At 46.7% G+C, this 12,730-nt stretch overlaps 1 protein-coding gene across 4 annotated transcripts in view; it reads left to right on the top strand.

Annotated features, from left to right (window-relative positions):
* Positions 1-3,256: 3,256 nt before the first annotated feature.
* Rufy2 (RUN and FYVE domain containing 2) overlaps positions 3,257-12,730 on the top strand; it is a 35,496-nt gene continuing 26,022 nt past the window's right edge. For all 4 annotated transcript variants that reach the window (XR_004771574.1, XM_027395021.2, XM_027395023.2 and 1 more), the window contains exons 1-3: positions 3,257-3,360; positions 5,745-5,918; positions 10,700-10,817. Coding sequence is in view for 3 of the 4 variants with exons in the window: in XM_027395021.2 (XP_027250822.1) it covers positions 3,357-3,360; positions 5,745-5,918; positions 10,700-10,817 (296 nt within the window). In the remaining variant the exon portion in view is untranslated. The remainder of the gene's footprint in view (positions 3,361-5,744; positions 5,919-10,699; positions 10,818-12,730) is intronic.

The raw sequence follows: 12,730 nt of genomic DNA, 5'->3' as shown, positions 1-12,730 counted from the left end.
CCACCCCTCAGTGTGGGAAGTATGCATGCTGCTGTGCCTTTCCTCAAAGTTCTCCTTCACAGATTTCAAACCTGCTCCCGTGCTCGCCTCGGCAGCACATATACTAAAACCTGCTCTCCTGTCTCCATCCTCGGCTGCCCCATGAAGATATTTTCGAAACTGATGGTTTTGGTGACTATCAGATAAAACAGGCCTGAATTGGTAATAGGTTTAGAGTTTTGGCCTCTGATGTTTCCCTTCTCCGTTCACTTTAACAGCATGTTTCCAGGAGAGGCCACCAACAGGTTTGTCCTTTTGTGTTTTTGTTTTGAGTCAGGGTCTAGCCTCAAACTGAGGATGAGCTTAACCTGTTTTCACCTTCTGAGAGCTGGGATTACAAATATACACTACACACAGTTTATACAGTGCTGGGGACTGAACCCAGGGGTTTCATGTATGTTAGATAAACTACCAATTGAGCTATATCCCCAAATCTCTAGTGACCTTGTGTCCTCCGGGTTCTATTTTATGGCTCCAGTATATTCTGTATTGTTTATTTGCTTACTTATTGAGAAGGGATCTGGTTAAGCATAAGCATAATTTGCTGACCAAGCAGGCCCCAAACGTGGCAAAAATGTCAGTCTCCCAAATGCTGAGATTACAGGCATGTGCTGCCATGCCTACTGCTCTCATGCTCCTATATATGTATTTAATCTTACTTGCTTTTCTGGAAGGACTTAGACCACAGATCTTTTTTTTTATTATTATTAGTTTACTTTTTTACATTCCACTACAGATCCTTTTTATTCATCTTTTATGGGGGGTGGGAGGGTTGAAGAAGTCAGTTGTATTTAAACTTTAAAAAAAGTTATGTGCATGGATGTTTTGCCCGTATGTTTGTGTGTCACACATGTGCCTGGTGCTGGGATGGAGACGGAAGATCCACCGAGACTGGACTTACACACAGTGAACTGTTATGTAGGTGTGCTCCAGTCTGAATGGATCCCATGACCTCTTCTGGCCTAACCGAGGCACCGGACACACATGTGATGACAGACACTCAGCAAAACACCTATACACATTTTTAAAAAAGTGAAAGCTAAATAAAGCAGGGCTGTCAGGATGGTTCAGTAGGTAAAGGCAAGCCTGATAAACCAATTAGATTTCTGGAGTGCACATGGTAGGAGTGAACCAACTCCCGAAAGTTGTCATCTGATCTCCTGGGTCCCCAAATAAATTAATAAAATTAATTTTTTTATAAAAAGACAAACCAGGGGCTGGAGAGATGGCTCAGCTGTTAAGAGCACTGGCTGCTCTTCCAGAGGACCGGGGTTCAATTCCCAATAACCACATGGAGACTCACAGCCATTTGTAATGAGCTCTGGTGCCCTCTTCTGACCTGCAGGCATATATGCAGACAGACTGCTGTATACATAATAAATCTTTAAAAAAAAAAGACAAACCAGAGGACAATGGCAACACATACCTGACACCAGACTACTATAGGATACTAAATCTAAGCTAGTGAGGAAAAGATAAAAGACTTGAAGAAGGTCTTTACAAATATCAAACTGTAAATAGGCCCAACCATGAGGAAAGGTAGTCCCTGTAATACCATACACACAGAATAAGCCCAACAGTCAACTACATACATACCCACCAGACAAAATAAATAAATAAATGAGGAAATTCTCACTTCCAAGCGTTCCAAGACAGAACAGTCAAAGTTACACATAGCTAGTTGCAATGTCAATTTTAGTTCCTGGTTTTGTTTGTGTTACAGTGCGATTTCAGTGGATTTCAGCACTTACCCCTGGGCCACATCTCTAGACCCAGTAGTGTAAATTTTGAGAAATTTTAGAGAAAATTTGGCTTTATTTAAGTAAACTTAAAGTAAGGTGACCCTGGCCATGCAGTGGTGGTACACACCTTTAAATCCCAGTGTGAGGCCCTGATAGCCAGCTGTAACCTGGTATCCTACCCAGAAATGAACTGTTCTGTTCCAGTCAGAGTGTTCAGACCTGAGTAAGAATCATCATGCAATTTGGAGCCAGGTATCCCTTAAGGGCCTCGACCTTTTGCTCTGGAATGCCTGGGAAAGCAAGTGGCCTGCAGGTGAGATAAGAATAGGATAGTGGGCTGTAAAGTATTAACAGCTGTCTTGCTTCTGTAAAATGTGCTCATTGCAGTTGTGGGCCTTTAGTCCCAGCACTTGGGAGGCAGAGGCAGGCAGATCTCTGAGTTCTAGGCCAGCCTAGTCTACAGAGCAAGTTTCAGTACAGTCAAGATGACATAGACAAAGCCTGTCTCGAAAAACACAAAACAAGAACAAAAAATACCTGCTTATTGCCATGGGAATGGATGAAATGGGCCTTTTATTTCTATGTATCAGGGAAGGAAGGCAATGTTCCTGCCCAACTGGATTTCGAGACAGGGTTTCTCTATATATCCCTGGTTGTCCAATGACCATGGGGGAAGGGGATGGGAGTTCAACATCCATACCATTGTTTCAGGCTCACCTACACTTCTCCCCATAGCTCATTGATAGTTTTAATCACTTTGGTAAAAATGTACCTCCGTTTGTCCTTGGGATTTTAGGAGGATTGGGTAGACATTGTTTACCCCTCCCCCAGGAAAGGAATTTTAGCAACAAACACTCCATATCATCTTGCTTCCACCTCCTAAGAGTTGGTATTTACAGGTCCACCACAACCTCTTACAAAGTATTACATGTTGTTATTTGGGACAGGGTCTTTCTAGGTAGCCTTGCTATATGTACCTCAGAGTAACCTCGAGTTCCCAGCAACCCTCCTGCCTATACCTTCTGAGTGAGTGCTGGCATTAGCAGTGTGCACCACCGCACCGGGCTTTCAGTGGAGTTCAAACCCGTTACGTTTCTGAGCCTGATCTTCGACTACGGATCCTTCTAACATCCATCTCCCAAATGCTGGGATTACATACAGCTGCCGGCTGTTAATTGCGCGAGGTTTTCTAAATCCCTGTGGGTTCACTCTGGGTTTGTCAAAAAAAAAAATCAAAAGGAAGCGGCCCGGTACGTTCAATTAAATCCATCCCAGCCTGCGTGAACAAAACATTTGCAGGTGGCTTGAGGCCCCTTCTGCCTCCACCCTTGGCTCCGTGCTGCAGCCGCCGGAGCCCCCCGCCCAGGTCCCCTGCCACGTTTTCCCTGACTCGCCAGGGTTGCTCAGACCGGGAGATGATCCACTTACGGGGACCGGTTTCGCGCGGCCGTGGCGCCCTCCCGCCGCCAGGGGCGCTGTGGCCGCACCGAGCCGGGTCAGACGCGGTGGCCGCCGCGCGCCTGCGGTGAGCTGCTGACTCGCCCCGAAAGCCCGTGTCCCACACGCTCCGTCGCCATGGGTAAGCGCAGCAGCAGTCGGGGTCGCCACCCACCACCGAGGCCGCGCAATCATCGGGAGGTCAAGGGGGGGACTCCCGGGGTCGCCATGGCAACGCGCGCCCGCCCGCATCCCTGCGCCCCGCCCTGGGGCCTGCCTGGCTGCTGGGGCAGTGGACGGGCGGTGACCGCGGCGTCCGGGCGCAAGAGATGGCTTCCCAGGCTCGCGGGTGGCGGACGGAAGGCTGGGGAGGGGAGGGGAGCGGTGCGGTGCCAGGTCCCCGGAAGCGCGCCCCGCCGGGGCTCCGGTGCAGGCTGCGGACGGACGCCGAGGGAGCGGGGCCGGCTCTAGGGACAGCCGGGGAGCGCGGCTGCCGGCTCCGCCTGCGGCCGCTGCTGCACAGCCGCCCTCCTAGGCGCGCGAGCGCGCTTGTCCCGTGCAGGTTACAGGTTGTGGCGAGCAGGGGGAAAAAAGAGAATGCTGCCGATTATGAAACGTCAGGTCGTTTCGCCGCGGGCGGTGCGGAGTGCGGAGAGGGAATCGTACCACCGCCGCGGAGAGTGGAGGAAATGATGCGTGCAGACAGACCTGCCAGCTTTAAATGACCGAGAATTCGGAGTCAGGATTCAGCCTACGGAGCTGAAATCTAACTCATAATAGAGGACCAGAGCACTGGGGACTCTGGATGTTTTTTTGTTTTTTTTTGTTTTTTCAGTACCGAAAAAATGGACTTTTAAGACAGGTTTCACTATATAGCATGACTGGCCTAGAACTCAGAAATCTCTCTCTGTCTCTGTCTCTGTCTCTCTCTCTCTCTCTCTCTCTGTCTCTCCCCCCCCCCCAAATGTTGGGAGTAAAAGCGTACCACCACGCCCAGAGCTATATGGAGATTACAAATTGTTAACAAAGTGCTTTGTTTTTCACATCTCAGTTTTGTCATCTTTGCAGAAAAATATTTCTGCCACTTGGCAGTGTTTGGAGTGATGTTTTTAAAACAATTTTACTTATAATGGTGTGTACCTGAGTGTAGGAGCCTCCAGAGGCCCAAGTGTTGGATCTCCCTGGAACTGGAGCTGAGCAATTGCCATAGGTGCTGGGAATTACCTTGGTCCTCTGGAAGAGGAGTAGATGATTTTAACCTGAGCCCTCTTTCCAGCCTGTATTAGAATTTTTCTTTTGTCTCTTTTTTCGGTCTTTAGTTTCTTTCTTTTTGATTTGGAAGTTGTGTATTTTGTTTGTTTGTTTGGTTTTTTGAGACTGTGTAACCCTGGCTGGCCTGGAACTTACCTCCCAGTTGTTGAGGTTAAATGCACAGGCTGTACCACCGGGATTGAACTGGTTCTTCTTTAACCTTACATTTGTCAGAGTTATGGGTTTTTTTGTTTTTTTTTTTTTCTCCTGTGATGTGTGTTCCGGGAGATTCTGGAATCTGATAACTTTACCTTTTATTTTGTTGCCAGTGTATTTTGAACATTTCGAAATGAAGATTAATGTGTGTCTGTCTGTCTGTCTGTCTGTCTGTCTTTGTGTGTGTGGCCAAAATAGGATGCTGGGCCTTCTAGTGCTGGAGTTATAGGTAAACCATCCTAATGGATGCTGGGAACCAAATTTTGATCCTTTGGAAGAACAGCAAATGCTTGTAATAGCTGAGCCATCCCTTCAACCTCTTATTCTCGGAAATCATTACACCATACCCACAGTCCACCATCTGTAAGACTTTTAAACGTGTGGCTTATGCTCCCAATCTTATCTCCACAGGAAGTCGTTTTACTTTAAAATGTTTTTAAGTGCCGGGTGGTGGTATTGGTGGTGCACTTTTAATCCCCAGCACATCGGGGGATCTCTGAGAGATCAAGGCCAGGCCTGATCTAAGAGACCCTGTCTCAAAAACCAAACAAAACAATGTTTTTTAGTATGTGTGTGTAGTAGGTAGGCACAACTATACCAGGGCTTTTTGGTGATGGTCTGTGTGTGTGCGTGCTCGCACAAGTGCTAGCTCTTACAAAGATATGCTACGGCTGGTCAGTGATAGTCAGACGACAACTCTCAGGTGGCGTTGTTCTTTCCCTCTACCTTGAGGGTTATGGATGGAGCGTAGGTGGTCAGGCCTGCACACAAGTGCCTCTCCTCTGAGCCATCTTACCAGCCCAGAAAATAAACTTCATTCTTCGTGTGGAGTCTTGAGGATAAATCATAATAAGCACTGGCTGCAGTGGGCATGGCATTTTGCTGTGGCTTATGAGAGAGAAATAAAGAGGTCATGTCATGGCACCTTGGCCTGAGGAGATATCTGGTTGCCAACCACAGAAAAACAAACTGTGTTGGTTTCTAAGGGCAGGGACAGATTTGTGAACTTGTCATTGTCCTGTCTTGGGAATGATGTCGGACTTTTTTTGTGTTTTTCAGCTACTAAAGACCCCACAGCTGTGGAGAGAGCCAACTTGTTAAACATGGCTAAGTTGAGCATCAAGGGGCTCATTGAGTCTGCCCTGAGCTTTGGCCGCACCCTGGACTCCGATTATCCGCCTTTGCAGCAGTTCTTTGTGGTTATGGAGCACTGTCTGAAACACGGCCTTAAAGGTACCCTGAGACTTCGAAAATCAATTCACTCTTTGCACCCTAAATATCCTTGAGAAATGGTTGTGAAGCTGTAGCTACTGTCATTTGCTTTTTAAAATACTGACTATCTGGGCTTCGTGAGTAAAGGGCTTGCTACCTGAGCTGGAAGACCTGAGTTTGCTGTTTGGAACGCAGGTTACGGTGGAGGGGAGAGATAAATAACCCTGTGACGTTCTGTGGCTGTGCTTCACCCACACACACAATAATAATAATTTAAAACATGGAATGTGTTGATTCCCTAGTGGATAATCTTCAGAAAGAAAATTTTTAAATAATTGGTGGTAATGGCAGCACTTGGGAGGCTGAGGCAGGCGGATCTCTGTGAGTTCGAGGCCAGCCTGGTCTACAGAGCAAGTTCCAGGACAGCTTGCAAAGCAATACAGAGAAACCCTGTTGGTTTTTTTGTGTTTGTTTTTTATTTGTTTGTTTGTTTGTTTTTCAAAGCAGGGTTTCTCTTTGTAGCTTTGGAGCCTATCCTGGCACTTGCTCTAGAGACCAGTCTGTCCTCAAACTCACAGAGATCCGCCTGCCTCTGCCTCCCAAGTGCTGGGATTAAAGGCGTGCTCCACCAACGCCCGCCGAGAAACCATGTCTTGAAAAAAAAAAAAAAAATTGGTGGCAAACATGCTAGATGTGGAGGGTGGGTAGGAGAGGGAGAGACCTCTGTATAACCCTGGCTGGCCTTGAACTCACTATATATAGACCAGGCCGGTCTTGAACTTACAGAGATCTGTCTGCTTCTGCCTCCCAAACTCTGGGATTAAAGGTGTGCACCACCATGCTTGGCCTGATTACAAGTTTTTTAAATGTTCGCCCTTGAACTGGTTTTCATTTTTTCTTGTGTAATTTTTTAAGTTATTACACTTATTTACACACACGTGTGCGTGCACCTGAACATAAATGTCAGAGAGCAACTTGTAGGAAGCAGGTGTCTTTACCCTCTGAGCCATCTCAGCAGCCCCAGATTCTTTTGAAATTGAAACAGTTTGAACCCTGCTGAAGAAATCAAAGTAGATTGTTGAGGTAGAAAGGTCTTCAGTGCATGGGGACATGTGGAAAGTGTCCCGTGAACCAGGTTGCAGTAGAAACAAGTGACCTTCAAAAGGATGATCCTCTACTATGCGGCTCATCTGGAAGTTGTTACTGGGAAAATGTGTGGTTTTGAGGGTCTCTGTGCAGCCTTCTCTAGCCTGGAGCTCACTGTATAGATGCAGCTCTTCAGCTCACAGAAGTCCACTTGCCTCTGCCTTCTCAGTGCTCAGGTTAAAGGTGTGCTCCACTGTGCCGGGGAGGTAGTTTGTTTGGAGACAGGGAATTGGCAAATAGCCCAGACTGGCCTGGCACTTGCAGTGTGGCCCAAGCTTCCCAAGGGCTGACACAGCGGAACCGTCTCTGTGCAGAGGGCAGAGAGCTTTATCAAGGAATCAGGCAACTTAGAACTACATGTGGGATGAACACAAGATAGCAGGCTGGGCAGGTGGCTCAGTCAGTCAAGTTTGAGGATGTTTGATCCCCAGTAACCACATAGCGAGCTAGGTATGGTAGCAAGCTTGTAATCCCTGAACTGGGGAGGTGGAGGCAGGAGGATCCCTGGAGCTCAACTAACTTAATTGGAGATGAATTGGTCCCTGGATTGGGGGGGGAGGGGGAGACAGACACAGGACCCTGCCTCAAAACACAAGGTAAATGGCTCTTGAGGATGCCGCCCAGGGTTAACCTCTGGACTCCACACACCTGCACAGACACACAAAACAATATGACAAAGCTGGCTGTTGAACATTCAACTTTTAAGTATATACTGCATAATAACAATCCTTTTACTTAAAATAACAATTAAGCCAGGCATGGATAGTACATACCTATACTCTTAGCACATGGAGGGTGGAGTCAGGAAGATCAGGTATTTAAGGTGCCTTTGAGCTACAGACCAAGTTTGAGGCCAGCCAATGTTGGCTGCGGTATTTATGGTGATACAACTTTTTGTATGTGCATGTGCCTGTATGCCAAGTGTGTAAGGTTACCCAAGAGTGCCATGAGAGGCTGATGACTCCCTGGAGCAGGAGTTAGAGACGGTTGGGAGCCTCCTGACCTGACCACTGGAAAGAGAATTCTAAATCCCCAGAGGAGCAGCAAGGGCTCTTAACTGCTAAGCCATTTCTCCAGACCACAGACACTCTTCTCTCCACCCCCACCCCCGCCCCCGAGACAGAGTTTCTCTGTGAAACAGTCCTGGCTGTCCTGGAACTCGCTTTGTAATTCCAGGCTGGCCTCAAGTTCACAGAAGTCTGCCTGCCTCTGCCTCCTGAGTGCAGATATTTCTTAAAAGGATTTAAAAAACTTTTTTTTAATTATGTGTGTCTGTGTATGGGTATGTATTCATGAATACAGGCCATCGGAGGCCTAAGGCGTTAGATCCCTTGGAGCTGGAGTTACAGATGGTTGTGGGTGCTGACTCAGGTCCCCTGAAAGAACAGTACAGTCTCTTAACCCCTGAGCCATCTATCAGTTCATCTCCTCGGTACTTTTATTGCACTAGGAAATTACCAGTTATGTGCCAGGGTGTGAGTGTGGGGGTCAGAGGACAACTAGAGTCCAGTTCTTTCAATCCTTTGTGTATCCTGGGGATCAAATTCTGGGGTTAAGCTTGCAGGGGGTGCCTTTGCCCAGGAGCCATCTCTCCAGCCTGCCTCCCTTTGTATGTGTTGGCTTTGGTTTTTGGTTTGGGTTTTAGTTTTTTGAGACAGGGTTCTCTGTGTAACAGCCCTGGCTGTCCTGAAACTCACTTTGTAGACCAGGCTAGCCTCAAACTCAACAGAGATCCACCTGCCTCTGCCTACCTTGTGCTGGGATCAAAGGTGTGCGCCACCACCCCCAGCTGTTTTTGTTTTCTTTTAAATGGCAGTGATAAAAATCTTTCTTCTCCCCTAAATTGCTGAACTGGACTTTGATAATCATGGCCAAAATAATTGAATTTTAAATTATTTTTAGGAAGTATTGTTATTATTTGGGGGAGTGCAGTGAACTTTATTGATGGTATTCAAGAGAGTAGGGCTCCCTAAGCCCATCGTGGAAGTGTTATTCTTTATTGTTGTAGTCACAGGCTTATCTTCATGCATCATTGTAAAGCTATTTAGCCTTGGTGATTTTTATCCCCACAGTAAAGTTGCTCTTGGTGGCTGTCCTCGCTCAGGGATGGCTTTGATAGCCACATTGTATCTGCAGAAGGTCTGATGGTTTTTTCTTTTATTTTAATGATTGCGTCTGTGTACTGCCTGCATGCAGTGCCCAAGGAGACCAGAAGAGGGCAGCAGATCCTCAAGAGCCACCTGAGAAAGTTGTTGAGACCCAAACCCTTGTCCTCAGTAGCAGCCCGAGACAGGGTCTCTCATGCAGCATACTTGCTCCGTGACTGAGATGACCTTGAACTTTTGGGGGAGTGAATTTTGAGGCAGGGTTTCTATGTATCCCTCGCTGCCCTGAAACTTTCTTTGTAGACCAGGCTGGTCTTGAACTCACAGAAATCCACCTGCCTCTGCCTCCAAAGTGCTGGGATTAAAAGCATATGCAATTATGCCCATGATCTTGAACTATTTTTGTTTGCTTGTTGTTGTTTTTTGAGGCTGGGTCTCTCTATGTAGCTCTGGCTGTCCTGGTACTTGCTTTATGGACCTGGCTGGCTTTGAACTCTTGATCCTGCTGCTTATATATCCCATCTCTCTGATTATAGGCATAGATTACAGCATCCAGGTTTTCATGTGGTGCTAGGCTCAAATCCAGGGCTTTCTGCATGGCTGGCGAGCAGTCTACCAACCGAACTGTAATCCCAGCCCAAACATTTTTATGTCACCCAGTGTCAAAATAAAGGTTGCAGTTGTGTTTAGAAGGAAGGCACCTGTCCTTTTTTTCAGTACCAGAGATCAAACCCAGGGCCTCATGCATTCTAGGCTAGCATTCTGCCACTGAACTCGGTCTCCTATACCTTCAGAGCTCTTCACGGTTCTCATAAATGTTCGCAAAATACTGCAGAGCTTCCCAGCTGATCTAGGTGTGCACCCCATACCTGGCTTTGCCCTCGATTTGTTTAGTAGACTTACAAAACAAAGACTCAGGCCATCAATTAGTTGCTTACCTGGATGTTACTGATTTGAAAGAAGCCAAGATGTATATGTGTATGTGCATACGTGTGTGTGCATTCACTGGTTTCTGATGGCACTAGGGATTAAACCCTCCAACCTTGTACATGCTAGGCATGTGTCTACTGCTGAGGTATGTCTCTAGTCCTCTTTCCTTTCTATCGAGACAGGATGTCACTAAGTTACCCAGGCAGGTCTTGAACTTCTGATCCTCCTGTCTCAGCCTCTCACAGAGCAAAGATGATAAGTGTGTGTGCTCACCAACACGCCATACGTGCATATACAGAGGCCAGAGCAGGACAGTGTCTTTCTGTCGCTCTCTGCCCTACCGAACTGGAAAGTTATAGTTCACTTGGGCAGGCTAGCCCTCCAACGCTGCGGTTACAGGCACACACACACACACACACACACACACACACACACACACACACACACACACACACAGCCATGCCCAGTTTGTCGTGTGGGTACTGGGATTTGCTGAGGTCCTCATGCCTGAAGAGCAGACACTGTGAGCCATTGGATGGTCTCCCCAGATGTGTGACTAAACACTGAAGATGTTGCTACCCCCATTTCATGAGTTGAAATTGTACTTTATATGTTTTCCAGTGAGAAAATCATTTTTGAGTTATAACAAAACTATTTGGGGCCCTCTGGAACTGGTGGAGAAGCTGTACCCCGAAGCAGAGGAAATCGGAGCCAGTGTCCGGGATTTGCCCGGCCTTAAGTAAGTACAGCTGCTCATCCCAGTATGAGCACTGCTTCTGTTTTCTCCTTCCAAAGCCCTGCTCATTCTATAACTCAGCGCATACTATTTCCTTCATTAGGTTTTCCTAAGTCCCTTCATCAAGAATTAAGAATTAGCCACTGAGAAGACCAGTGAGGAGGCTGAGGCAGGCAGATCTCTGTATGCTCAGGGCCAGCCTGGTCTATATAGAGATTTCCAGGCCAGCCAGGGCCATATAGTGAGTCCCTGTCTCACAAAAAGAAAGGAAGAAAGAAAGAGAAAGAAAGAAAGAAAGAAAGAAAGAAAGAAAGAAAGAAAGAAAGAAAGAAAAGGAAGCCAGAGAGAGCTGGTGTATTCTAGCTCAGAAATCATAAATGTTGAAAACTTTTTACAGGTAAGAAATTGATTTGTTTTGGTTATGGTGTTTTTTTGGTTTTTTGTTTTTGTTTTTTTGTTTTGTTTTGTTTTTTCGAGACAGGGTTTCTCTGTGTAGCTTTGGAACCTGTGCTGGAACTCACTCTGTAGACCAGGCTGGCTTCAAACTCACAGAGATTCACCTGCCTCTGCCTCCTGAGTGCTTCTGGGATTAAAGGTGAGCACCATCACCACCTGGCTGTTTTTGTTTTTGTTTTGTTTTGTTTTGTGACAGGTTTTCTCTGTGCAGCCCTGGTCATCCTGGCAGTCACTCTGTAGACCAGGCTGGCCTGAAGCACACAGAGATCTGCCTGCCTCTGTGCAACACCCTCTACCCTGGCATGCTGGAATTAAAGGTGTGCCCCATCACCACCTGGTTTTTTTTTTTTTTTTTTTTTTTGAGACAGAATTTCAATATATAGCTCTGGCTGTCTTGTGTCTCACTATGTAGACCAGGTTGACCTCGAACTCATAGAGTTCTGCCTGCCTCTGCCTCTGGAATGCTGAATTAAAGCATGTTCCACCATGTCTGGCTCTGCCTTTTTTTTTTTTTTTTTTTTTTTTGGTTTTTCAAGACAGGGTTTCTCTGTGGCTTTGGAGGCTGTCCTGGAACTAGCTCTTGTAGACCAGGCTGGTCTCGAACTCACAGAGATCCTCCTGCCTCTGCCTCCTGAGTGCTGGGATTAAAGGCGTGCGTCACTAACGCCCGGCTCTGCCATTTTTTTTTTACTTTAAAATTTTGTTATTTGTGTGTATGTATATATGAGTGTTCGTGTGCATGTGTGCATGCTGGCACATGAGCACATATGTATGATACGTGTGTGGGAGCGAGGGCATGTGAGTGCTATGGTGGTCAGAGGACAATTTTCAGAGTCGGCCTTCTCCTTACATTGTGGCATCTGAGGCTTGCACTCAGATCACCAGGCTTGTTTGGCAAGCCTCTTTTACCCACTGAGACATCTCACCAGCCCTTCATCCTTATGAATAAGAGGACTTAGTTGTGTGTGCACATGTTTGAATGTGTATGTGTGAGCACACTCGCTCGAGAAGGTCCATCCCACTATGACATATTACCTCTTATAGAAGTAATATTCTAGAGATTTATTTCTTCCAAAGCATACAGTAGTACTTAATAACTTGCAGCTGCAGAGCTTGCTTAGTGTTTAAGAGCACCAGGAGCCTGTGTTTGATTCCCAGCACCCAAATGGTAGCCGCAACCATCTGCATCTCTAGTCTCAGGATCCTACACCCACTTCTGGTCTCCTCAGGCAGGCACTGTACCTACATGGTGCACAAATGTACATTCAGGCAAACATGTGTACATGAATAAAAATAAAATCTCAAAAGAGAAAAAAACCTTGCCAGAAGAGCAGGTTTTGCTGACTTCCCAGAGGTAGAGTTGCTTGCTCAGAAAACTAGCCTAAGGGGCTGGAGAGATGGCTCGTCTCTTTGAGAGGACAGGGGTTTGACTTCTCAGCATCCACGAGGTGGTGGTTCAT

This window comes from Cricetulus griseus (assembly GCF_003668045.3).
Source record: "Cricetulus griseus strain 17A/GY chromosome 1 unlocalized genomic scaffold, alternate assembly CriGri-PICRH-1.0 chr1_0, whole genome shotgun sequence".
NCBI lineage: Eukaryota > Metazoa > Chordata > Mammalia > Rodentia > Cricetidae > Cricetulus > Cricetulus griseus.
This window is presented reverse-complemented; position numbering and strand designations above follow the sequence as displayed.